Source organism: Orcinus orca, chromosome 9 (assembly GCF_937001465.1).
Source record: "Orcinus orca chromosome 9, mOrcOrc1.1, whole genome shotgun sequence".
NCBI lineage: Eukaryota > Metazoa > Chordata > Mammalia > Artiodactyla > Delphinidae > Orcinus > Orcinus orca.
Window position 1 is genome coordinate 75453499 of NC_064567.1, and position 27575 is coordinate 75481073.

Sequence of the window (27575 nt, forward strand, 5' to 3'; positions counted from 1 at the left end):
AGTAATTGCACTGGGGAAAAGGGTAAGAATAACCCAATATTTGTTGGATGCAGGGTCTGAATTCACAGTGATACCTGGGGTCCAAAGCACCTTGTATAATGGATGCATATGGCAGCCGGGTAATAAATGGAGTCCTGGCCAAGGTTTGGCTCACAGTGGGTCAACAATGTCATTTGTTGAGCCTCTGAATATTTTATTAGAGCGAATACTTAGTACTTCATAAAATCCCTCGCGTTGTGTTTCTGACCTACAGGACAAGAATCATAGTGGGAGAGACAAAAAAAGAAAGAAAGAAAGAAGGAAGAGAGAAGAGAAGAAAAGGAAAAGAAAAGGAAAACACCAAGTAAGTGGTAATCTCTGAAACTGCCTCTATCCCTCAGCCAAATAATAAATCAAAAACACTATCTTAACCTGGGGTGGTGGTGGAGGAGATTAGTGAGCCTGTTAAGTATCTAAAAGATGGTTGATTCCCATCATCTGGGTTGTAAAGAATGACAGCAGACTGCCACAAACTGCACTAAGTCATAGGCTCAACTGCAGTTGAAGTGCCAGGTGTGGTGTCCTTTCCATTGCACATGAATATACTCCCAAGTACCTGGTAGGCAGACATTGATTGGGTAGATGCATAATTTCCATCCCTGTTAGGAAAATAAAAGATCAGAAACAGTGTATTCACAGGGAAAAGATGATGGTAGTTTTACCTCAGGGCTATTTAAACTTTCTTGTCCTTTGTCATCCAGTAAGTTGAAGAGGATGCCATAGAGAACATCACATTAATACATTATATCAATGGTAACATATTTATTGGACGATATGAGCAAGAGGTCGCTAACATATTGGAAACTTTGATAAGACGCTCCCTAGAGGGTGAGAGAGATACCGTAAGAAGATTCAGGGACCTTGTCATATCAGTAATATTTTTAGAGTTCCATTGGTCAGGGGCATTCCAGGACATGCCATCCAAAGTAAAGGACAAATTATTGCACCCTGAACTTCCTAAACATGAAAAAGGAAGGATAATGCCTAGTAGGCCTCTTCAGATCTTGGAGGCAGTATATTCCAACTGGGAATACTGCTTCCACCCAGTGGCATGAAAGGCTGCCAGCTATGAGCAGAAAAGGGCTCTGCAGTCATGTAACCAGGCAGGTTCAAAGGTTCTAGACATCAGTGGTAGGAAAGTTGCAGTTTATGGCCACCGTCAATAGGGAATCACAACCGAGGCCCTGGGGGTTTTAGGATAAGGCCATGCCATCTTCAGTGGAGAATTATATACTTTATGAAAAATGAAGCTAGTTTGTTGTATGAGATGATGATGTATGAGAGATGAGTTACCTGACCATGGAGCAAAATCACCATGTGGTTACAACTGGCAATCTTGAGCTGGGGTTCTATCAGAACCATCCAGTCATAACTTGCAGCAGGTGCAGCAGTAATCCATGGTAAGATGGAACTGGTACATACAGGGTTGAGCAAAAGCAGGACCCGAGGGTTCATGGGAATTGCACGAGCAGGCAGCCCAGACCCCCATGTCACACCTACAGGTGTATGGGCCATCTTTTAAGACCAGATGTAAAAAGGAGGAAAAACCCAAACTTGGTTCATGGACTAGTTGCTTCTGTGGTTGCAAGCTGAAAATAGATAGCACCCTCCGTACAGCTCCACTCAGGGGTGGTACTGAAAGCCAGTCACAAGGGAAAATCTTCCCAATGGGCAGAGCTTCAAGAGGTGAAGCTTGAAGTCACCCCCTTTGTGTGGAGAGAGAAGTGGCCTGAGTTCAGAATATATGTGAACTCTTCTTGGGCAGTGAGAAATGACTGGCTGTTAAGTGATTTGTGGAGAGACAGATTGGAAGATTACATGTAAGGGGTAGAGGCACGTGGCATATGGGAGTGGGCATGGAGTGTGAGCATCTCCATATCATACATTAATACCACCCTAATGCTGACACGATGGGTACATAAGAAAAAGGGCTACGGTGGCAGGGATGAAAGCCATGTATGGGCTTAATGGTATGGGCTCCTATTCACTTAAGTTGATCTAGTGTTTCTGCTTTTGCCTGAAGTTCAACTTGCCAGAAACAGCGACCAACACTGAGCTCCTGATATGGCACAATCCCTCCAGGAGACCAGCCTGGCACATGATGACAAGTTGATCACGCTAGGCACAGTAACAGACATATTCCAGGTAGGAGATTGTCTTTCTTGCTCATGCCATCACTTTTTGAGGATTTGATTTATTGGCATGGAATCATACATAATTTCATGTTACACCAGGGGATTGACTTTATGGCGAAGGTGTTGGGAGTGTGCCCACGGTCAGGTGGTCCACGGTCTTAACTCATATAGAATCACCCAGAAGCTTCCTAAATGATAGAGTATCGGAATGGCCTGTTAAAGGCACAGCTGTAGCATTAGCTTGGAGGTGATATTTTTGAGGATGGGGTATCAACCTAGGATGCAGGATACACTTTTGAGTTCAAAACATTTATATGGTGCTATGTCTCTGATAAAAGAATACATGGGTCTGGGAACCAACAGGTGGAAGCACAGTGTCCCTACTTGCCATTATTATTCCTGTGTCCCTGTTGTAATTTGTGCTTCCCATTTTAGCAATTCCTGTTGAATTATAAGCTGCAATTACCACCTAGCCCCTTTGGGTTCCTTGTTCCAAGAGACCAGCAGACAAGGAGTCACCATCCTGGTAGGAGTAATTGATTTGATCCATCTTTAATAAAGAACGTGCTGCCCCAGCTGCTGGGAGTACAGGCAGTAGACAGCTTACAGCTGTCAGCTCCTGAAGGAATTCTCATCTGCAGAGCCTCGTTGCCTGGTCATGCCCCATCTGAGTGGTCATTGAACCGTTCAGTGATTTACCAGTCAGCTTCACCTAGCAACTGCGAGATTCTTGTGGGGCCAACTATGTCCAAAGGCAGTCGTTAGAAAACATCCTACATGCTAAACTCCATCATAGAGTTTACTTCCTGTGGGAACCCAACCTGTGATGAGTTGCCATTACAACTCAGTTTTTATACTGTTTGAAAGTGCTAAGACAAGGTAAAGGAAAAGATTTTATGGGATTACTATTAGGGGTAACTAATGTAGTCTTTGGGACCTCAAAGAGTTTTTGAAAAACAACCAACCACTTAATTTGTCCCTTCAAAGTTAAAGATGTTTGTTAACAGTAAGAGAAGGAACTGCTTTTGAAATGGTCACGATATGAGAGCATTTTGAAAATGGCTATTTGTCTGTTGTTACATGAGTTTACTACTGAAAATGATGTCATTATAAGAACCCTCATACTTATAAATGGAATTTTCTGTCCTGCGTAAAAATCTTCCAAGGGGTTTTTTGTTTAAAACATAAATGCACGTATGCACTATAAAGGATATTTCAGTGATCCTCCTTTAAGTACTGGCATGAACAATAAAACTTAATTTTAGTTGACAGTGTGTTCATATAATATTCATTGGCACTAATTTTTATTGTGAACCATCTACCGGTGAGAGTTGAAATTTTCCTGATATTTGAATTTTCTCTTCTCTAAATTATTGAATCGCCAAGTCACTGATCAAAGGCAATCTGCATGTTTCAAAACATATCTAGTTCATTGCCATCCTTTCCCTTTCCTTTCTTGATACCAAATTAGGGATTAAAGAGTCATTTTTGGAAGAAATTATTTCCAAAGGTAAATAAGAACAGTGGAAAAATTATTTCACTCCATATGCTAGCCTGGTTAAGTTTTTCCCTCATGGCTTCTACTTATCTCCACAAATAACCTAACTCCTCAGTGCCAACACCCTAGCATGGTCCACCTTAGTTCACCCTCATGTGTCAATGTTTCTGGTAATAATGATTTCCAGAACTCAGACACTGAAATACAGTTTTTCCTTTCTGTATGAAAATTAGGTTTTTAAAAGCAATATTATCATGGAAATCTGTTTTAATAGACAATAGATATAACTAGAATATCTAAATTTATAATGCTAAATTTTGATATTCTCAAAATTTCCCTTGAAATTAGTTTTCACTGACATAAAGCAAACTTATTATTCATAATAGTTCTTAGAAAACAATTATGAACATAGTATGCAAAATGAGTCACAATTTATTCTAGTTTTTCTAGAATATTCAATTCTGTAGAAAAATGCAATCACCTTTATTGTTAATATTTACATTTCATTCTGTAAACAAAATTGGCAAAACCTCACCCCCAAAACTAAGAATTTTTATACATATTCTTAAAAATTTCAAGAATATGATCTTCATTGCTTCTGAAAGGTATTTATTTTTTTAAATCTAAAAACCAGAAAATGTAGAAGTTGAAGGGGAAGAGAAAAACACTGATAAGAGATTTGAGTTTTCCTCTTCCCAAATATCTAAAACATCACATATACCACTGTTTTCAGTGTAGCTTGTGAAACCCAAAAATTCTGACTTTTCTTCACTGGTTTGAAATAAGTCCAGTAGAGACTGTACTGATGAGCTACAAATTCTGTTTTCTTCCTGTGTAGTAAGAAATTCAGTTCTTTTCTTATCTAACTCCACATTTGGTTCCAGGTTTTCTTTTTTATTTCTTCTTAATAGTATTTTCACTTTCCGATGGATTTTACCAGAAGGTAAACTATCCATATTCTTGATGTCACATGGGTTGGGTTCCTCAGTAGGGCTTTGGGATGGAGCCTTTGCCTGAATTGTTAGGTGCTTCTGTGAACTGTTTATTGCTAACAGATCAGAATCACGATGAAATACTGAACGAAGGTCCTTTTCCTTCATATCCTTTGCTGGAAAAAGTACAGTATCTGACTTTTGTTTTGGTTGAGATGCACTATTATCCGTACTGAAATGAGAAACTTGTACAGATGCCTGTTGCCTATGTGGACAGTGATCCACCCTTACCTCTAAGTCATTTTCATTTATGATTAATTTATGTTTAGGAACATTAAGAATGCATTCCTGTTTATTTTTATGTGGAGATAGAGATATAAAATTTAGAGATATAAAATTTTCTTTTATGTCATTTTCAGCTGGATTTAACATGGAACATTTATTAGATGTTTTATCATCATGTCCTCTTAATTCACTTGAAGGGTGTGGGATGTGTTCTGAAGTAGACATAAACTTTTGTTCAGGTTCCTGGGTTTCTTTATCCAGGAAACCGTGCTCCATCACCTGTACATTTTCCCTGGAGTTTTTCTGAGAAGTATGTTGTAATTCCATCTTTTCTTTACGTTCAAACTTTTTCAAAACATTTGCAGTAATAGGAGAAAGGGAACCAACACTGTATTTTATTCTTTAGAGGAAAAAGAAAAGAAAAAAAATTAAAATTGCTATTAAAAATTCCTGAGTATTTAAAAACTAAATTAGTAAAAATCTTTAAAAATTGTGTATAAAACTTATTTAACTTAGAAAACACTACAAAAATACAGAACTTTTACTATTTAGCCACATTTACTTTAGATGCCTTTATTTTTTTGGCCGTGCCGTGTGGCATGCAGGATCTTAGTTCCCCGACCAGGGGTCAAACCCATGCCCCCTGCGGTGGAAGTGGGGAGTCTTAACCAATGGACTGCCAGGGAAGTCCACTTTAGATGTTTTTAAAATAATAAAACTTTACAGATATAGCTAAAAACTCTAGTGTACCATTCCTCATCCACATTCTTCCACTTGCTCCCAGAGGTAAGCAGTTTCTTGACTTTGGTATTTAAAACTACTTTGATCATATAAATCAAAGAAAGATGATAGTAAAGGGATTTGGGTCTGTTCTTAATTTTTTCACTATCCTGAAAAATTTCTTAATTTCTGTGCTTTGATTTACATTAATGTTGACTTAGCATGTGGAGAATGAGTATTGGGAAACCTAAGGCAGAAATGGATATTTATTTATATTTAAAAATAAACAATCCAATATTATAGTAAGCCGGAAACCTTATATCATTATACTTCTAAAGATGACAAGTCAGTAATCCTTAAGTTTCACACACATATTTGACTTAAAACTCTCTTCTTCATGGAGTCTCTTAATACCCTTGGGATGCTAGTTTGTATTAGACAATCCTAAATTACTTACAAAGAGAAAAAAACTTAACGGCTCACATTATATTTTATGTTATACATGTCACAGATAATGAAGAGAAATATAGAATTCCACCTGCCCCTTCAAAACCAGAATGGTTACTTTTCTATTTATTTTGTTGATACTTTCACTTAAGACTCCTCTTGAACAAATGGAGGATATAAAATGTAAAAACACTAGTCCAACATCACTCTTCTTTAAAGTCCAGAGATATTTAAGTGACTTGTCTATAGAGATAAAAATTGTGCAGATGATAAGATAATTAAGGAATAAACCAGTTTATATATAAGTACTAGTTCAGAATTTTGCTGCAGAACGAGTTTTTAGGGAATTCTAAATTCTTACAGTAGCCCATATAAGTTTTAATAGTTGGAAATATGCTTCCTCTCCAAATATTACATCAGTCATGAACAATCATTCTGAATGTTACAGAAATAAGAGGTTTAGGAACTGTTCTACCCAGATATAGCCAAAAAACTTTCTAGTTAATTTTCAGGAGTTGTAGCTTGGTATCATTTTATAGTCTTCTTTATGCCTTAAGATTGGTCTAAAAACAGATATAAGGACTAAACAACCTATTGAGTTATTACCAATTCTAGGGTATATTCATATGAAAGCATTTCTTTTTATTTTAGATTTATGGGAATAATCTTAATGAGGCTCATTTTGTCAATGTACAGTTACTGTATACTGAACATCACTGTATTCACACTTTATACAGCTCGGGCCAAATCTAGTCTGCCATCTATTTATTTTTTGTGGTTCACAAAGCCTAAAATATTAACTATGTGGTTCTTTATAGAAAAAGTTTGCCAACTCCCCTTTTAGACTATGTTAAGAAGAGAGCCTTAAAAGTAATAATAAGGTAAGCGTTTTTGGTGGCGGTGGAGGAGGGAGAGAAAAGAAGCAATCAGTTCTTAACCATATTTCTATGCTGAAAATATAATCCTTCTAAGAACAGAAAACATTGGATTTATTTTTAGTTTAATGGTTTAATATTCTTGTAAAATTTAAAACTTGGGTTGATAATTACCTTTTATTTTTAGGCATGTCCCTTTCATATTCCACAAAGTCAAAAACTAACTTAGATACAATGTCATCAACAAGTTGATAGTGATTACTCTGTGCAAAGTTTCTGTGTTGCTCACTTAGAAGATGCTAAAATAAAACAAAAAAGTACATAAATCATAATTGTATTTTAAAAGTAATACATACATTTTCTAATATTCTCATGCCCCTAAAATTAAGTATCTAATAACTACTCCAAAGAAATATCCTTTATCAGAACTTAAGTAGAATAAAAGTAACTGCTGAGAAACCACTAAAAGTACTTTGGTTTTTAGTCTTCTGTTTTTCAATCAGAAAAGTCAAGTACTAATTAATTAGTAGTTTAAGGGAACTGAAAACCAATGAGCTACATCAGAAAATGAAGATAAAGCTGAAGAAAAACAACCGTAACATATAGCATTTAGTGTGCTAATATTTTTGAAAACACTTCTCTTTACTACTTTATCCTTATGCAATTACCACTAAGTAATAAGTAAGGTAGGGCTTATAAAATATTAAATACATGAAATGTTATGTAACATACAAGAATCTAAAACAAGAATCTAGAAGAGGGATTAAGTAAAAAAAGATGAAGTACAACTAATGCTGGGAAGAATAAAAAAAATTTTGAGAATGAGGGAATAAATGATCTCAATTACCCAGTGCTTATGACTGAGTACCGAGAAGCTTTTCTCAATCTTAAGGGTGGTTAAGAACAAAAGTCAACAAGTTCAGTGTATTGGGATAAAACTCAGAGGAAACAAAGTTCCTTCTGAATAGGTGGAATCTCCAGGCTAATTCTATCATTTGTCTATCAGCTGATCAGGGAATTGTAACTAGAAGCCTGTATCAAGGTGATCATGGAACAACCTCATTTCTGTTTCCCTAGTTTCATATCATTTTAACTTTTTTTTTGGTTATCCATTTTATTTCATTATTTTTTAACATCTTTATTAAAAACATCGGAACACTTCACGAATTTGCGTGTCATCCTTGCGCAGGGGCCATGCTAATCTTCTCTGTATCGTTCCAATTTTAGTATATGTGCTGCCGAAGCAAGCACTAATTTTAACTTGCGATGATTTGATTTTAATTCCAAAAACGAAATTCTTCACTGGTCACAAAAAATACAGTATTCTGGAATATAAACGTATTCCTTCCTTGCTTGCAAAATTTACCATATACAAATTATGTATGCTCAGTAATGTTAAAACTAATGAGAAACGAAACATTAACTTTGTAAGTTCAGATTCTGTTTATTCATGTTCTTGGAAGGAAAAATTACTAACTGAACTAAGAAAAACGACTTCCAACTTTTGTGTAGCTCCTCTCTACCTCCACCTAACTCTTTTTTTTATCCTTTAAGTCTTGATTTAAATGTCACTTTCTCAGTTGAGCCTTCCTTGTCCCTCATTCTACATTCAGTACTCTATTTATTACCACTGCACTTCATACTTCACTTTTCATCCTATTTGCAAATACATGTTTCATATCTATTTCCTCTGTCAGACCGTAAGATGGTAAAAGGGTAGGGAATATATCTGCCTTGTTTGCTGCTTAATTTCCTGTGATCAAATTTGTTAAATGAATGCCTCGACACAGGTGGAACTGAATCACTGTGAAATCAAAGTTTCAAAAAACAAAATATTTCCTATATTCTTAGTGACTAGGGATCATATACATGAAAAACTGTAAAAAAAAAAAAAAAAAAAAAAAATTAAAAATTAAAAAATATCCATCACAGCCTCTACTTTGATTTTCCTTTCTTGTGGTTGATTTTGAGCCCCAACATCCTCTGAGCATCAAATTAGGATCCACAAACTGATATTAAGGAAAACATCCATTTTAGATTAATTTATTGCAACAGCAAAGTAAAATTTCAGGACCAATCTACAATTTAAATTTTCAAAATGATTTTTGGGAAGGGCAAATATTTCTGAGAAAGTTCAGCTTATGATTAAAAATAATTTTAAACTAACTTTAAAATAAACTATTTTTCTACTTTATTATATAAACTGAACACAAAAAACTGACACAAACTTTCAGTTACAAAACAAACTTCCAATTTAGAAACTGAAGACAGAGGTAGTTTATGGATCAGATATTTTCAAATATTTTTTCTCAACTTTCCCACCATCTTCTACCAAAACCAAGCACCAAAACAGACTGTCCCAGTATTTTAAAAATTAACAATTCAAACAATAACAGCTAATATTTAATAAGCACAGCGCCAGGTACTGTCCAAAGTCTCATAGACAGACAGGAAGCCAGGATTCAACCTTGGGCTAGCCTGGATCCAAAGCTCTTGCTCTTTTTATCAGTTTACAAATTGTAATTGTTCCCATTTTTTAAACTTTCTCTTCATCCCATATATATTTTCAACAATTTCTTTTTCTGCTATTTCAAAGAACTGTCTCCACTTTCTTCTCATCCTTCCATTAGTAAATCACTTGCCCATTTTTTAATTGTTAAGGCCTGAAGCATGCAGTGACCCATGACCCACCCTCTCTCCCTCCCAACATCCAATCCACTGCACATCCTCTTGGCCCCGCCTTTACAATCATATCCGCAAGCTGACTTCTACCACCATTGCTCAGTCCACCAACATCTGTTCTTTGATCCTGGCAATCAGTTTCATTTAGCACTTCTGCATTGCTTATTTCAACATTCACAAGTCTTGTTCCCTCAAATTCTCTCAGGTCTCTACTCAAATACCACCTCATCAGTTAGGTATTCCTTGTCTAGTCTAAATAAATAGCAACAACACCTTCATTCCTGCTTTATTTTCTCATAGCACTGATCTAATGTTCTCTCTATATACTTCACTATTCTCTTATCCTGTGGTTAGCTCTCTCTCCTCGCCTTCCACAGTATGTAATCTTCACAAGGGTTGTGAATTGGTCGCTTTTGTTCAATGCTGTTCACCCAGAGCAGTAATTGGTACACAGCAGGTGCTCAATAAATACTTGCTGAATGGATAAAAATGATTTTTCAATACACATTTCCCCACTTTGGGTTCTTAAAATTCAAGATAATTCTATCAAAAAGAAGTATCTACTACTTAATAATTACCAAGTTGTAAACCACAATCAAAAGAATAAACTAAAATTTAAACAGCAAATATTATTCATAGTTTTAGAAATATCAACCCTCTAAATACAAAATCACATTTACAGTATCGAGATCTTCGTATTTCTGCAAGCAACATTCACAATATCCCTTTTTTTTCTTCTCTTTTAACTGGAGTTGAACTGGGATTCCACCACATTTATCACCATCTGTTTGGATCCTGATAGAAATATATGGTAAAAGATTAACCGCTGAACGTAAGGAATAATTTTAAAAAATTTACTCCTCAACTATCAAACAGCATCTGCCATAATTTGCAGAGATTTATATAAACAAATACTTTTAGCCATTTTTCTTTTCAAGAAATTGAGAAGCAAACTGAGAATGTAACGATTATTCTGGAGAATATCTCAGATCACTGAAAAGAAACAACACATTTGAATTATTTGCAAATATTTTTAAGCTCCCCTCCAGAGCCCCCATCTAAAGTGGCTAAATGTGACATACTTGAAAAAGAGATTCAGACTTTAAATCTAGCAAAGGGGCATTAAAAATATCCAGGGGAGAAAGCACAACAGTGATTAGACAGACAGACACACACAAACCAACACACACACACACACCCACACACCCACACACACACCCCATGGCGTTAAATGAATTATTTCAAATATTTGTTTAAAAAGATAAAAATTACTTGATGGTTAAACCAACCTTAGTTTAACCTGAGTTTCCTTTTGGGTGGTAGATGGCTTATCTACATCAAATGGACTGGAGGGCTTCTGAACAGAATAGTTTATAAAAGGCATATTGGTCAGCTGAAGATAAAATGGCCTATAAAGCCTAAAAGAATAAAAAGACAAATACATGAGAATCTTTATGATGAAAGAAAACATGTTTGAAGTCTTATATTTCAAAATCATGTAATTCACCTGGAATCTGAAATAAACAATAGGAATCAGTTAAAATTTACTATTTACTATTCTTAAGTGCACAGTTCAGCTGTATTAAGTATATTCAATGTTTTACAACTATTAACACCTGTCCATATCTAGAGCTCTTTTCATCTTTCAAAATTGAAACTTTGTACCCACATATAAACTTCCCCACCAGCCCCTGACAACCACCATTCTACCTTGTTTCCATGAATTTGACTACTCTGGGTACCTCATTAGGTGGAATCATGTAGTATTTTCCTCTTATTTCATTAAGCATAATGTCCTCAAGGTTGATCCATGTTGTGGTGTCAAAATTTCATTCCTTTTTAAAGTTGAATAATATCCCATTGTATGTATATACCATATTATCCATTCATCTGTTGATGAACATCTGGGTTGCTTCTGCCTCTTGGCTATTGTGAATAGTGCTGCTATGAACATGCATGTACAAGTGCTTCTTCTAAACCCTGTTTTCAGTTCTTTTGGATATATACTCAGAAGTGGAGTTGCTGGATCATACAGCAAGCAGTTCAAAATTTTTGAGGACTCTCCATATGGTTTTCCATAGTGGTTACACCATTTTTTATTCCCACAAACTGTGCATAAGAGTTCCAATATCTCCACACCCTCACCAACACTTTTTTCTTTTTAAAATAGTACCCATCCTAATGGTTGTGAGGTAATAGATTTCTCATTGTGGTTTTGATTTGCATTTCTCTGATGATGAGTAAGGTTGAACATCTTTTCATATGCTTGTTGGCAATTTGGGTATGTTTGGAGCAGTGTCAAGTCCTTTGCCCATTTTTTAATTGGGTCATTTGATTTTCTGTTGTTGAGTTCTTCATATTACCATCTTATTAGATACATAACTTGCAACTATCTTCTCCCATTCTGTGGTTGCCTTCTGTGTTATGTCTTTTGTGCACAGAAATTTATAATTTTGATGTAATCCAATTTAGTTCTTTTATCTTTTTGCTTCTGCTTTTAGTGTCATATCCAAGAAATGACTGCCAATTCCAATGTCATATAGCTTCCCCCTATGTTTTTTTCCCCAAGAGTTGTATAGTTTTAGGTCTCTGACTCATTTTGAGTTAATTTTATATATTGTATAAAGTAAGGGTCCAACTACATTCTTTTGCATGTGGCTATCTAGTTTTCCCAATACTGTTTATTATTATTACTTTTTTTTTTTTTTTTGCGGTACGCGGGCCTCTCACTGTTGTGGACTCTCCCATTGTGGAGCACAGGCTCCAGACACGCAGGCTCAGTGGCCATGGCTCATGGGCCTAGCCGCTCTGCGGCATGTGGGATCTTCCCGGACCGGGGCACGAACCCATGTCCCCTGCATCGGCAGGTGGACTCTCAACCACTGTGCCACCAGGGAAGCCCCCAATACTGTTTATTAAAAAGACTGTCCTTTCCCTACTGAATGTTCTTGGCATCCTTGTCAGCAATCATTTGATCATATATATAAAGATTTACTTCTGGGCTCTTTATTCTATTCCATTGGTCTATATATCTGTCTTTATGTCAGTACCAAACTTTTGATTACTACAGCTTTGTAGTAAGTTTTAACATTGGTTAAGTGTAGACCTCCAACTTTGTTCTTCATTTTCAAAATTACTTTGGGTGTTCAGCATCCCTTGAAATTCCATATGAATTTTAGGACAGATTTTTCTCTTTTTGCAACAGAAGTCATTGGGATTTTATAGGGATTGCTTTAAATCTGTAGATCACTTTGGGTAGTACTCACATCTTAAAATATGAAGTCTTCCAATCCATGAATATGGGCTGTCTTTCCACTTATTGATGCTTCTCTAGGCCTAGTTTTATTTTTTTAAATATTTATTTTTATGGCTGTGTCGGGTCTTAGTCGTGGCACGTGGGCTCTTTGTTGCGGCATGCAGGCTTTCTCTTCTCTAGTTGTGGTGCGTGGGCTCCAGAGCATGTAGGCTCTAGTTTGCAGCACACGGGCTCTATAGTTGAGGTGCGAGGGCTTAGCTGCCCGCGGCATGTGGGATCTTAGTTCTCTAACCAGGGACTGAACCTGTGTCCCCTGCATGGGAAGGAGGGTTCTTTACCACTGGGCCACCAGGGAAGTCCCTCCAGGCCTAATTTTAAATTGTACTTTTTTTTTCTTACAGTAGCACATTTAAAAAAAAGAAGCGTTCAACACATCTTTGTCACCTCATTGCGCACCCAAGAGAATTAATCACACATGTCTAAATGAGTAACTAGAATGTGTAGGGAAAGAAATCTAATTCTCCCATGCCAAATTAGTCTACTTATATCTGTAGTCTTCATTAAGATTATTCTATAGAGCTTCAGAATGAGTTTGCGAAAACTACCAAATTAGATGTTATACTCAGATTTTGTATTTCCAAGTAGTAACTAATAATTTCTTTTTTACAAATGTAGATGCAGTCTTTAAGTAGTAGTTCTAAATCATATGGTATTACCTTTAGCCAGAGAATGGTTATTTGAAATACTGAAAAATGAGCTGGTCTCGTGATTGCTCTAAACTAGATTTTCAAGGAATTATTATCTAAAACCTACTGAAACTTAATTCAGTCCTTGAGCACAAAGTAATGCTACTTTTTGAAACTGTGCCACATGCATATTAATATCATATAAATCTAACGTAAAGGGACCTAACAGTATTAGCGGGAACAGTTTAATTAGTTAGATTTTCTCCTTTAATATTGTATTTAAATCATACAGATTGAATTTAGGATACTTACTGGCTTATATCTTCCACCTTTACAAAAGGCTTTTTGAGTCTACCTGCTTGGGAATATACAAAACATGATATTAGATGCTTACAAATCCAGAATTTTTTTTTTTTAAATAAAACTACTCTGGCTAAAATAATCCAACTATGTATCCATTATCCATTTCATTTCAATTTGAAGTTTTTAGCCTCAGGTAAGGTATCCTGCAATTATAAATCCATTTCCAAAATGACAGAAGCTCTGTCTATATTCTGTGATTCTTAAATGGAATGGATCTCCTAAAGGATCTATAAGCAGAATTCCGGAGGATTTTGAGCTAGAACAGGAAAAAAAATTTCACTTTTATGTTCACTAATCTCTAACTGAAATGTAACATGTCCTTCAATTTTGCATATAAGCAAAAGAATCACAGTAGTATTAGCAGTGCTTGTAATTTTTATTTATTTATTTATTTTACTTATTTACTTTTGGCTGTGTTGGGTCTCCCTTGCTGTGCACAGGCTTTCTCTAGCTGCGGCGAGCAGGGGCTACTCTTTGTTGCAGTGCGTGGGCTTCTCATTGCAGTGGCTTCTCTTGCTGCGGAGCATGGGCTCTTGGCGTGCGGGCTTCAGTAGTTGCAGCACGCGGGCTCAGTAGTTGTGGCTAACGGGCTCTAGAGCACAGGCTTAGTAGTTGTGGCGCACAGGCTTAGTAGTTGTGGCGCACAGGCTTAGTTGCTCCGCGGCATGTGGGATCTTCCTAGACCAGGGCTCGAACCCGTGTCCCCTGCATTGGCAGGTGGATTCTAAACCACTGTGCCACCAGGGAGGCCCAGTGCTTGTAATTTTGATATCAGTTGAAACATATTTTCATATCATATTAGTTACTACAAATATCTCAAAGCATCATTTATACTCATCACTTCAAAACAAAATTACAGTAGCAATTATAATCACTGCTAGAACTTTTTAATGCGTAATAAAAACAAGTATATAACTATTTTGTACTGAAAAATATTCTGATAACTGAATTTCAATATAATTGATTTTCTTAGTGATATAATGATAAGAAAAAATGTTTTAAAAAACATTATTCTAACAAAGGTCCATAGACTTTACCAGACTGCCATAGGGGTCAATGTTCTAAAGAAAAAAAAAAAAGGCTAAGAACCACTGAAAAAGTCATTTAAAGGGTTGGTTACATGATATGTTAGAAGATTTTTATATGTTTTATTCTATTTTCTAAAAGCAAAACAAACACACATAAGGAAATCAAAATACTTACTTCTTGCTTTCTGTGTGCCAATACTTACTCTTTTCCCCTAAAAAAAATAAAAGTATATATATATATATATATATATATATATATACATAAACATATACATGGTAAAAACACTGGGCTTGAAAGTACAGTGAAAACAGCTATTGCAATTGCTCAATATCCTCAAGATTAAAAAATCATATAGGAAAACAACTAAATAAAGGAAGGGTGATTAGCAGTTTCATGGGGAAAAAAGAGAAAAAGCTGCTTTTCAAAATCAACTCAACCAAAGAAATGAAAGGAAACAAAGATCATTCAGGAATTAAAGATTTTATCCAGTGGTATGGAACTTAGTAATACAAGCTCACTTTTACAATACCCCCAACAAACATTTTGCATTTTAGCTATGTCTTCACAGAAAGAAATCAACCAATAGAGAAAAGGCATGGTTAGTAAAATAATCTAAAAATAGTCATGTAAGTTATTTTTATGCCGTCATTCAGCAAAACCTTTGTGATAAACTCATCAAAGGTGGAACAACTTTTACCTCATGAGTAAAATGATATGCAACAATTTATTCAAATGACAGAAACATGCATATAGTACACAGGATTACCCCTAGGATATTCTGGCAGTAATATTTTCCACTTGGCAAAAAAATTTATAGATACATAAATAAAAACCAAGCTTACCATTTTCTTTAATTAGTTTAAAAATTAAGGAAAATAACATACCCCATCTCTTACGGAAGTACTTGATTTCTTGAGTAAATACAATTCTTTTTTCTTTTGTTCAATGTAGTATCTAATGTCTTTATTAAAAGAAAGAAGGGTTTAAGATTAGCATTTTTACCTTTGGAGTTAAATGCTGCTATTTTCTTATAATTGTAGTAAATTTAGATGAAAGAATTACCCTTAGAGGTATCTCTTGCTATCAGAATTCTATCTAAAATTAGGAATGAAGAGACAGAATTCTATCTAAAATTAGGAATGAAGAGACACTTATAACAAATATGTCAAAAGCAATAATAAAATCCTTACCATCAATATGAAGAATTTTTACTCCCCATGATAAGGCGTTTGATAATATACTGTTTGAAGGAATAAAATCCTGTTAAAAAAAAAGTTTGATTGTTTTTTCTAGGAAATTACTCTTTTAAATGAGCTAAATTAAAAATATTATCTGAAGCTTAATGTCACTGAGATGGTTATTCAGAACAGACCCTATACAGTTACAATAGCATTGAGGACATCAGTTTTTTTCTTCTGAAATTTCTAAAACCATTTCTGTTTAATATACCCCCATATTCTTTTTTTTTTTTTTTTTCAGTACGTGGGCCTCTCACTCTTGTGGCCTCTCCCGTTGCGGAGCACAGGCTCCAGATGCGCAGGCTCAGCGGCCATGGCTCACGGGCCTAGCCGCTCCACGGCATGTGGGATCTTCCCGGACCAGGGCACAAACCCGTGTCCTCGGCATTGGCAGGTAGACTCCCAACCACTGCGCCACCAGGGAAGCCCTACTCCCATATTCTTGACAATTAATGTACCCTGTAGCCTTACAGTTAATAGTTTCAAGAAATTATTTCTTTTAAAGACACAAAAATGCCACAGGCTTCAGAAGTGGCCAGTAATATTTTAAAAGGCCACAAGATGGAGGCGTTTCTTCATGAAAAGCAGATTCTGTTCTTTATGAGATACATGCTGATATTTAGGCTTTTCCTATTAAAAATGAGGAAAAGATTTCAAGAACATCTCTATTTTAAATTTAAGTTTTTAGTAATAGAATATACACTGTGAATTTTTTTTTTTTTTTTTTTTTTTTTTGCGGTACGCGGGCCTCTCTGACTGTTGTGGCCTCTCCCGTTGCGGAGCACAGGCTCCGGACCCGCAGGCTCAGCGGCCATGGCTCACGGGCCCAGCTGCTCCGCGGCATGTGGGATCTTCCCAGACCGGGGCACGAACCCATGTCCCCTGCATCGGCAGGCGGACTCTCAACCACTGTGCCACCAGGGAAGCCCTACACTGTGAATTTTTTAAATTCCTACTTACATGGTCCTTGATAGCTTTTTCAACTAATAATTTTCCTCTGCTCAAACACACCTATAAAAAGACCAGAGAACAATAGTTATAACATAGTGCCTCATTGGAAAAAATTTTAAAAAGATAAAATAGCTAAAGCAAGTAGATAAAATTTAAAGATGGATTTTAATATAAATATGAAATTTAATATAAAGTTTATTTGTACAAGTCTTAATGACCATCAACATAATAAATGTACAGTAAAAAGTGATTTCCTTAGGGTCTTTGTTTGTAATAAGATCTATTAAAAAGTTTGTTTTTTTGGTAGAGCCTAAACTCAGCTTAAGAAAAAAAAGGTCAGTTCTGTAGTAAATGTTATTCAACATGAAAAACAAAATAGGTTGATCTGAAATTCTATCTAATTAAATAGTAAGTTTACATTTTAATTTCCTATTTAACCAAAGATCTAAGGATATGAGTAAACCATATATACTGTTTTTACATAGGATTTCACTTTTTAAACAAAACAGTAGGAAAAGCAGTTGAAATGCTAATAGCAGCATTTAATTTGGAACTAGTCACTGGTGTACAACCGTGTTCCTCCAAAAAAGCATTAACTGAAAGAATGTATGAGGCTTCCTTGGTCTCTTCTTCTTTGACGTTTTTTCTTCTTTGTATTTGTCTCTTTTTTTTCAAGAGGTATCTTTTATGTAACAATCATTTCTTTTACCTGTTCTCCCCCGCTCCCATTTTTCCCTGTTTTCCAAACGGCTGCAGTAGATAAGTCGGGGAGGATATTTTTAAAATATATTTTAAAAATTTATTTATTTATTATTTATTTTTGGCTGCATTCAGTCTTTGTTGCGTTGCGTGGGCTTCTCACTATGGTGGCTTCTCTTTCTGCAGAGCACAGGCTCTAGGCGCGCGGGCTCAGTAGTGTGGCTCGCGGGCTCTAGAGTGCAGGCTCAGCAGTTGTGGAGCATGGGCTTAGCTGCTCCGTGGCATGTGGGATCTTCCTGGACCAGGGATTTAACCCATGTCCCCTGCAATGGCAGGCGGATTCTTAACCACTGTACCACCAGGGAAGCCCCGGGGAGGATAATTTTAAATAATTAATTTCAATCTAAAAATGAGATAAACACTATTTTTCAACCTCTTGCCCTTTTCATACCCAATTAAATCAATTTAATTTATCCTTCACTGTATCTTACAACTTACTGGCAACTGAGTGGTAGGGATATGATGTTAGTAATCCTAGTACAGGGGCTGGCAAACTTTTTCTTTAAAGGGCCAGATAGTACATGTTTATATGGCTCTGCAGGCCATATAGTCTCTGTTGCAACTATCCCATTCTGCCTTTATAGCAGTAAAGCAACCAGTCAATATGTAAATGAATGGTATGTCTCTGTTCCAATAAAAGTTTACTCATGGACAATGAAATTTGAATTTCACATAATTGCCACTTGTCACAAAGTATTCTTTGAATTCTTCCCCAACCACCTGAAAATGTAAAATCCATGCTTAGCTCGCAGGCTGTAAAAAACAGGCGGCAGGCTTGGGGCTTCCCTGGTGGCGCAGTGGTTGAATCCGCCTGCTGATGCAGGGGACGTGGGTTCGTGCCCCGGTCCGGGAGGATCCCACATGCCGCGGAGCGGCTGGGCCCGTGAGCCATGGCCGCTGGGCCTGTGCTCCGCAGCGGGAGAGGCCACAACAGTGAGAGGCCCGCGTGCCGCAAAGAAAAAAAAAAACAGGCGGCAGGCTGGATTTGGCCCATGGGCCATAGTTTGCTTACCCCTGCTCTGAAACAAACAAAAGGTTTCTATTCCTTCTTTAAAAAATGATCTGCTGTCACTCTTTAGTTGTAAATTACTCTAAAAATAAAAGCCATCACTAAATGCAAGGGCATATTTTAGCAATCAGTGTGACTACACAAGCACTATTAGGAGAAAAATCACCTTTCTATATACAACAGCAACCTTATTAACGACTGGAAAGCCACACTTAGTGTAGATATTATTCTACCTAAGTGAACTCTGCTATCAGCCCACTCTTGAAAATTATAAAATCCTATAGCCTTTCCCAGAGTCTCAAACCATATTTCAGAGACTTACTGTATCTGGAGACTTAAATGAACTTCCATCATGGCTGGGATGAGGTGATGTGGTTTCTGCAGTATATGCAGATTCTGGACTTGGTACAGGAGAAATTTGTCCCAAGGTTTGTGCAAATTTAGCTTCCTTTTTATTTGAAATAAGATAACTGATATCTTTGCTGAGAAATTCTTCAACTCGCTAAAGGAAAACAAAGTATTTTTAAGTAAGTCATATAAACCATAAACTGTTTCATATTCTAGGCACAGTAGAAAATGCCAATTTGATGCATTTTAATATTCTAAATTTCTATACTGTATTATTCTGAACCTAGAGTTGAGAAAGTACAATGAGAATTCTAATAACACAACAACAGCATGTAGTTTATATATCGTAATTAGTTTAATCCACATGACAACCCATAATACTAATATTATCCTTATTTTGTGGAGAAGAAAACAGAAGTTAAGTGACTTGCCTTGAGGGTTACACCAGTAGTAAGAGAATTTGAACACAGGTACTCTTTTTTTTTTTTTACCTTAATTTTTTCTTAATTGAAGTATAGTTGATTTACAACGTTGTGTGAACATAGGTATTGTTTCATATCCATGCTCTAAAGCACTACTGTCCAATAGAACTCACTGTAATGATGGAAATGTTCTTTATCAGCATTGTCCAATATGGTAACAACTGCCACATGTGACTGCTGAGTACGTGAAGTGTAATTAATGTGACTGAGCAACAATTTTAAACTTAATTTTAATTAACTTAAATTTCAATAGGCACATGTAGTGAATGGCTATAATACTGGATAGCACAATTCAAACTTATAAAGTTATAACATCTTTCCTTAAGACTTAAACTATTAAAAGGTAGGAAACCCTTACTTTTAAGAGTGTATGACTGAGACTTCCCTGGTGGCGCAGTGGTTAAGAATCTGCCTGCCAATGCAGGGGACACGGGTTCGATCCCTGTCCGGGAGGATCCCACATGCTGCGGAGCAGCTGAGCCTGAGTGCCACAACTACCAACGCTGGGGGCCCTAGAGCCCGTGCGCCACAACTACTGAAGCCCGAGGGCTCTCAGGCCCCCGTACTGCAACTACTGAGCGTGCTGCAACTACTGAAGCCTGCATGCAGCAATGAAGACCCAACATAGCACCCCCCCCCAAAAAAAGTGTATGACTGTTTTGAAGAGAATTTCCCTAGTTTGAAAACCACTGCTTAAATGTCTGAATTTATAAACACATGTACCAAAGTCAATAAGTCAGTGTTGAAAATCACTGCCATCCAAAGGCAGGAAAATTAAACTAAGTAGAAAAAATACTACTTATCATTAACTATTTGCATAAATGAGAGACTCAAAGTATTTTAAGCAGCTGTATCTAATTTCTGTAGGGTCTCACAACATAAATGAAGATAATAAAAAATGAAGCAAAGTATGTAATTAGTTAATTTCATCTAAGCATTAAGCACAATTTGTTGCTAAGACCACCAGCTGCCTTGGTTAAATGCAAATCACTAGTTCCTTTTTTTCTGAGTAACATTTTCATCCACCAGTAAATAAAGTACATTTATATATTCTAAGGATGACAGACTCAAATGCCTACAAGGGCCAGCAAGAATACGAATGAACGATTACATGTCAAATACTCTTTTCATCTTCATAAATATGTGGCCCCAGCACTGACAGAGCTTCCAGTTTTTCAAGAGAAGCCCAATCTCCCAACCATTAAAAAAAAAAAAAATTGTGATAAAATACGTAACATAAAATTTACCATTTAAACCATTTTTGAGTGTACAATTCAGTGGCATTAAGTATATTCACAATGTTGTATAACCCTCCCCACTATCCATTTCCAGAAGTTTTTCATCATTCTAAGCTGAAACTGTACCCATTAAACAATAACTCCCCATTTTCCCCTCTTGCCAGCCCTTTTCTTTTTTTTTTAAAGTAAATTTATTTATTTGTTTAGTTTTGGCTGCACTGGGTCTTTGTTGCTGTGCGCGGGCTTTCTCTAGTTGTGGCGAGCGGGTACTACTCTTGGTTGCGGTATGCGGGCTTCTCATTGCGGTGGCTTTTCTTGTTGCAGAGCATGGGCTCTAGGTGCACAGACTTCAGTAGTTGTGGCACACAGGCTCAGTAGTTGTGGCTCGCAGGCTCTAGAGTGCAGGCTCAGTAGTTGTGGCGCACGGGCTTAGTTGCTCTGTGGCACATGTGATCTTCCCAGATCAGGGCTTGAACCTGTGTCCCTTGCATTGGCAGATGGATTCTTAACCACTGCGCTACCAGGGGAGTCCCTTGCCAGCCCCTTTTGATGCTTACTTTCTGTTTCTATGGATTTGATAATTCTAGGTACTTCATATAAGTGGAATCCTGTATTTGTCCTTTTGTGTCTGGTTTATTTCATTTAGTACAATGTTTTCAAGGTTCACTCATGATGTAGCATGGATCAGAATTCCATTCCTTTTCAAGGTTGAGTAATATTCCACTGTACGTATAAACCACGTTTTGTTTATCCATTCACCTGCTGATTAACATCTGGGTTGTTTCCACCTTTTGGTTATTGTGAATAATGCTGCTATGACCATGGGTATACAAGTATCTCTTCCAGACCCTGCTTTCAGTTCTTTTGGGTATATACCCAGAAGTGGAATTGCTTGATCATATGGTAATTCCACTTTTAATTTTTTGAGGAAACTACATAATGTTTTCCATAGCAGTTGCACCATTTTACAATCTCACCAACAGTTCACGAGGGTTCCAGTTTCTCTACATCCTCACCAACACCTATGTTGATAGTGGCCATTCTAACAGATGTCAGATGGTACCTCAGTGTGTGTTTTTTTTTAATTGAAATATAGTTAATTTACAATGTGTGTCTGGTGTACAGCAAAGTGACTCAGTTATACATATATATACATATTCTTTTTCATATTCTTTTCCATTATAGTTTATTACAAGATATGGAATATAGTGCCCTATGCTATACAGTAGGACCTTGTTTACCTATTTTGTATATAGTAGTTTCTATCTGCTCATCTCTAACTCCTAATTTACATCCTCCCCCCACTCTCCCCTTTGGTGACCATAAGTTGGTTTTCTATGTCTGTCTCTATGTTTTTGATTTGTATTTCCCAGTGATTAGTGATGCTGCACATCTTTTCATGTGCTTATTGGCCATCTGTATGTATATATCTTCTTTGGAGAAATGTCTATTCAAGTCCTTTGCTCATTTTTTAATCGGATTGTTTTTTGTTGAGTTGTAGTAGTTCTTTATATTCTAGATATTAATCCCTTATCAGATGTATGATTTGCAAATATTTTTTTCTCATTATGTGGGTTGTCTTTTCACCCTCTTGATAGTGTCCTTTGATACACAAAATCTTCTCATTTTTACTAAGTCCAATTTATCTATTTTTTCATTTGCTGTCTGTGCTTTTGGTGTCATAGTCAAGGACTCAATGCCAAATCTAACATCATGAAGATTCTCCCCAATACTTTCCTCTATGGGTTTTAGCTCTTACATTTTAGATCTTGATCCATTTTTAATTAATTGTAGCACATAATGTACAGTAAGGTTACAACTTCGTTCTTTTCCATGTTGATATTCAGTTTTCCTAGCATCAGTTGTTAAAAAGGTTATCCTTTCCCCACTGAATGGTCTTGGTGCCCCTGTTGAAAATCAACTTACTATATGAGAGGATTTCTGGGTTCTCTCTTCTATTGCATTGGTCTGTATGTTTGTCCTTATGCTAATATGACACATTTCCCTTGGTTTTCCATTTCCTGTACCTCGAGTTATAAGTCTTTAATAATGAAAAATATCTTTTACAATCTGGTCCCAATGTAACACTGTTTCTTGCCATATCCCCCATCTAAATCCCAAGCTCAAGTCATACTCTTAATATTAGCAGTTGCTCAAACAAACCACACAGACCTATATTTTAAATATGTTCTTTCCTCTATTTAGTTTGTTCATTTAACCTGGTATATTCCTACTAGGCTTTCAAGACTCAGCTCAAATTTTATTCCTGCTATAAATCCAAAAGGCAGAGTTAATATTTCCACTTCTATATTCTAATGGCAATTTCTACATAACTTCTGTTAAAGCACTGACAATGCTATACTGTAATTTATTGATTTAGGTGTCTAATGTTCCCATAGACTGAGAATTCCTAGAGGATTAAACTACATCTTATTTTTGCATTCCCCAGCATCTAAAATAGTGCTAGCATATGGGAGACACTGGTGGAATAATTTCTGAATGAATTTCCATATGCCCAAATCATAACCATTCTTCAAAGCTGAGTTCAACTTGTGTCTGTACAATGGCCTCCAAGATTCCTTAGTTGGAAGCAATCTTTCCCTCTTATAACATTCTATATTACAATTAATTGTACCAATGCCATCTCTGCTTAGATTAGAAATTGAGGATGGGATGGACATCAGATTCATTTTTGAATCTACCAAAGTACTTAATACTGTGTCCTGTAGAGTTAGTTTTATCATGGCCTTTAATTTATTAGCTACTGTGGAATCTAGGTCTTTAAAAGAGTAAACTCAAAACTTATTTTCTGATGACTCAAGGTCACACTGAACATCCAAAACAAGTAATTCTGTCCTCAAGTTCATGAGGACAGAACTATGCCAAGGTATCTGACCCTACATCTCTTTTCTTCTCCAGCTGTCTTATTTTAGCCCAAACTGTTTAGATAAGGGCTTAAGTATGGTTGGTTTTACAACAGCAACCTTTCTTGCCACTATTAGAGATATTCCCCCATTATGTCAGCACTTCACTGATGTGCTCTCAGTGGCTGAATCTTCAGAAGTGTACTCTCCAAATAAAAGGTGTATTTAGATGTTTTCATTCAGACTAGAGAAAGCAAATGCATAAAATGGACAGTTCAAAAAAAGATGACACTGTTAATAACCTGAGGCAAAATAAATTACAAATGGTTAAAGGATCTAAGTAATCCTAAAAATTAAGTAATAAGCACAGTCCTTTTGAGGAAGATCTATCAATATTTAACTACACGTTTCTTAAAGTTGAATCTTAAAACTTAAATTAGTGTATAGAAATCAAAGTTCCTTTATAGCTCCCATACGAGATTTTCGTAACAGTCTTTTTCAGTGATAGAAATAGTACTGTGCTAGAGACAGAAACCATGACATCATGAATTATTGGAAAGATAGTGTGGGGGGAGATCAGAATTTGATAAAAAATCTTAGGAGAAATTAAAAGAATAAAGTCAATAAATCAAATTCAGTTGAAAATCCACAGCTTTGGGGAAAAATTTGGAAACTTATGACATTAATATGCTCATTTCATTGACCTACTTCAAAAAAATTTGAAGAGTATAAAACCAACTTTCAGCTCTTTCTCAGCTATTATCTAACACATAAGTGAATTCAAAATTTGTTTCTTGCAAGTGCCTCAGGAACTGCTATGGGGATGAAAGAAGAGAGAAAAAGGGGGTAGGGCAGGCAGTCCCTGTACTAGCTTCTATACTGCTGTTTTAGCTACAGCAATTCCCTTTTTATTGGCTTTACACATTGGACTTCTGAACATGATTTTGTTTGAAGGGTTCTACTGCTAAAAGCACAAATCTAAAATTACTGATTTAGATTAGAAGGGTTAATAAGTTTTTCCATTATATTTAAGAAAGCTCTCAAACCATATCAGATAGCTACTTTGTAGCCACTGATTGCTAGAGGAACAGAATGGTGCAGTAGCATGAGTCCAGGTATTAGGCTGATTCTACCCTGGGTCAGTCACTTACTTCTCTGGACACTTAAGTACTTAATTTTTAAAATAAGGGATCTTTACTCAATGATGGCAGGTTATAAAACATGAACTTTAGTAATGCAGTCATATGGTCATAATGGTACATGCTACTACTATGACAAATGTGTGACAATGTTTTATTTTAAGAAAATGAATAGCAAAAAAGTAGAATAGCTTTTCAAAGACAGTTAAGTAAAATATATCAAAAAATGATTCCAAAAAACTTGTTACATGTTCTGCAAATTTCTATTCCAGTAATGGCAGGATTTGTTCATATTATTCAAAAAATGTTAACCATGACAAAGTGCAGCAGAAATCTTTGAAATAGGAATAATCAGGAAATAAATGAATAAAATCTTAACCTTGCTAAAATTTACCCAGTACTACCCTTAATCCTAAGAAAGTCTTAGAATTTTACCCAAATTTTCTAATTTCCTAATCATTTACTCAATGTATAAGGTAGGAAAGAAGCACGTTTTCCATATTTATAATCCAAAATCGTTCCCTTAATGACATTCATTCTGTTGAGACTGTATCAGTCAAGAGAAATTTTAACTCTTTGTGGTTTGAACAGGTTTTCCTTGTTCTGTAAATAACATCTTACTTTCATGTAGCTTCCCAATAATCATAATCAAGGAGTTTCTGCCATCTGAAGGACATCCCAACATTACCATGAGAAGGCAATCAGCAGTTCCTTCAGGACAAGGGAGTCTCATTTCTCACACTTGTGAACTTCACACCAGACTAATAATCGCAGAAACCTGAAAGTTTTGTCAGCCTACAAAAGGTTAAAACAAATGACTGTTCATTAATGATAAACAGCTGTTAAAAATGTTAAGCTTGGTGCTTATAAAAGTTTTTTCCAAAAGGAAAATGTTAAATGATTACAAATTAGCAAGTTTTCCTTTTTTGTTACAGTGTATGGTTTTGACTTACCCCTCCCAGATCCTTAATGTCCTTTTGCAGTTTTTCAGATATGGTGACAGAAGGTAAGTCAATGTAAAATACTTTACCCCAGAGTGGCTCATATTTGGATTTTTCTTGTTTGTTATCAGTTTTCAGAGATTTCAAAGACGGTCGGTTTTTTTCATTTTTGACTTGGATTCCACCTATTGTTTAAAAAATTTAGAATTAGATCATGTTTTACGCAGACAGAAAATTTCTACTGTTTTAAAAATATTTGTTTATATGATAATATCACAGAGAGAAAAATCTTTATAATCCTACTAATATAGCAGTCATTAACATTTTAATATATTTCTTTGTGGTATCACTTAGGATAAAGGCAAAATACTCTATTTTAACAGATATTATATGTCGCAAAACGACTATTGTTCACAGTCAACAGTTGACTCTGCAAGAAATATTCATGTGTTTATTCGTGTTTTATGCATTAAGGCAGTGAACTATGTAAAACCAATTTGAAAGAGTTTTCCTAGTATGTAAACTGCATGGAGTATTTACTCAACAAATACTCATGGAGCGTCTGCCATTCTGTTGAACACTCACAACTGGTACTTAAAATGTTGAACATTTAATAATGCAAGAAACCTGTGACTCAGAATGACCTAGACCTCAAAGGTTCCTGACTGCTCAAGGTTGAGTTTCACATAGAGTCAGTGTGTATATTAAGAAGAACTCGGCGGTCCATTTGAAGAACCAAATCACCATTCATTTCATTCTTTCCTTTGAAAACATATCAGATCCAAACAGCTGCTTAAAAATTAACTTTAAGAACTCAATCTGTTCATAAGTAGGAGACCATATATACACACTATACATATCAATATATACCCACACACACTATACATGTTAAAAAGAAAAACAGGCTGGAATGCTTTACCAAATAGAAGTGATTGAAAATGAAAGTTTGCTCTTGTTTGTCTGTAATGTTGAAAACAGCAACGGTGTGTTTGAAATACAAACACCTTCCCTCAACTTCATGAGTAAGACCAAAAATCCACCCATAATCACCCAGTTTAATCAGGAAGCGAAAAGCCCCGAGCACATCTGCATTTAAATCGAGGCTCAAGCGGCAGCCTCAAAGGGTCGCAGCATCTGTGGGAGCCCCGGCGGGTTCCCGGTCCCGCATTGTCTTCTAGTTTTATAACCGACAGCGCTACGGGGAATTTGCGGCCGAGGCTGGAGCGTGGAGAGCGCCAGGGGCCGGGCCGGGATCCGTTCCCTTCCTGCGGCAAAACCCTGAAGCAAGCCCTCCTTCAGGCCAGAGCAGGATGCACGTGTCAGAAGAGAAAAGCAGAGACCCAGCGCGAGAACTCTGAAGAATCAATTATGGAACCATGAGGGAAGGAAAGGATTAAAGGGACTGCAGCCGGAGGAGGGGCTTCGTACCCTGGAAATGTCCTCTGCTGTGGGTCCTCATGGCTCTGGAGTTCATGGCAGCCGCCCGGCACCTACATGCTGGGTCCGGAGAAGGTGTCGCGCCGTGCGGCCGCGGAAACACGGCTCCTCAAGGCCCGTTGACCGGCCGGTAGCTTCTCCGCTTCCGCGGGCCACCACACCCACGCAGAAGAGATGCCGCGTCTGCCCGCCGAGTTTCCGGGGGCGGAATGCGGCCTCCGG

At 36.6% G+C, this 27575-nt stretch overlaps 1 protein-coding gene, 1 long non-coding RNA gene and 1 other non-coding gene across 8 annotated transcripts; 1 reads left to right on the forward strand and 2 right to left on the reverse strand.

Annotated features, from left to right (window-relative positions):
• LOC125965419 (uncharacterized) lies at positions 1–25981 on the forward strand. The gene is made up of 3 exons (XR_007479274.1): positions 1–343; positions 2063–2184; positions 25911–25981. It is a non-coding gene; the product is annotated as an uncharacterized LOC125965419 (long non-coding RNA).
• DBF4 (DBF4 zinc finger) lies at positions 4127–27483 on the reverse strand. Of its 6 annotated transcripts, none has more exons than XM_049714893.1 (12): positions 27345–27483; positions 25929–26101; positions 19227–19406; positions 17146–17196; positions 16138–16207; positions 15832–15908; positions 15122–15158; positions 13868–13910; positions 10903–11031; positions 10294–10408; positions 7106–7230; positions 4127–5289 (listed from the first exon to the last, which is right to left on the reverse strand). In XM_049714893.1, the coding sequence occupies exons 1-12, from the start codon at positions 27388–27390 to the stop codon at positions 4296–4298; spliced, it is 2040 nt and encodes a 679-aa protein (XP_049570850.1). In that variant the 5' UTR covers positions 27391–27483; the 3' UTR covers positions 4127–4295. The 6 variants fall into 6 exon arrangements, with proteins under 6 accessions (XP_049570850.1, XP_049570849.1, XP_049570851.1 ...); XM_049714892.1 differs by having other exon boundaries at positions 13868–13913; XM_049714894.1 differs by lacking the exon at positions 17146–17196 and having other exon boundaries at positions 13868–13913.
• Positions 8076–8182, reverse strand: LOC117195508 (U6 spliceosomal RNA). The gene has a single exon (XR_004475231.1). It is a non-coding gene; the product is annotated as a U6 spliceosomal RNA (small nuclear RNA).
• Positions 27484–27575: the final 92 nt, after the last annotated feature.

Coding starts and splice junctions, on each gene's coding strand:
- DBF4 (XM_049714892.1), bottom strand. CDS start 27,390: ATGAACTCCAGAGCCATGAGGACCCACAGCAGAGGACATTTCCAGG. Junction 10,409..10,902: donor GAAACTCAGGTTAAACTAAG/GTTGGTTTAACC, acceptor TATTTCTATCAG/GATCCAAACAGATGGTGATA. Junction 5,290..7,105: donor GACATGCCTAAAAATAAAAG/GTAATTATCAAC, acceptor TTTCCTCTAAAG/AATAAAATACAGTGTTGGTT.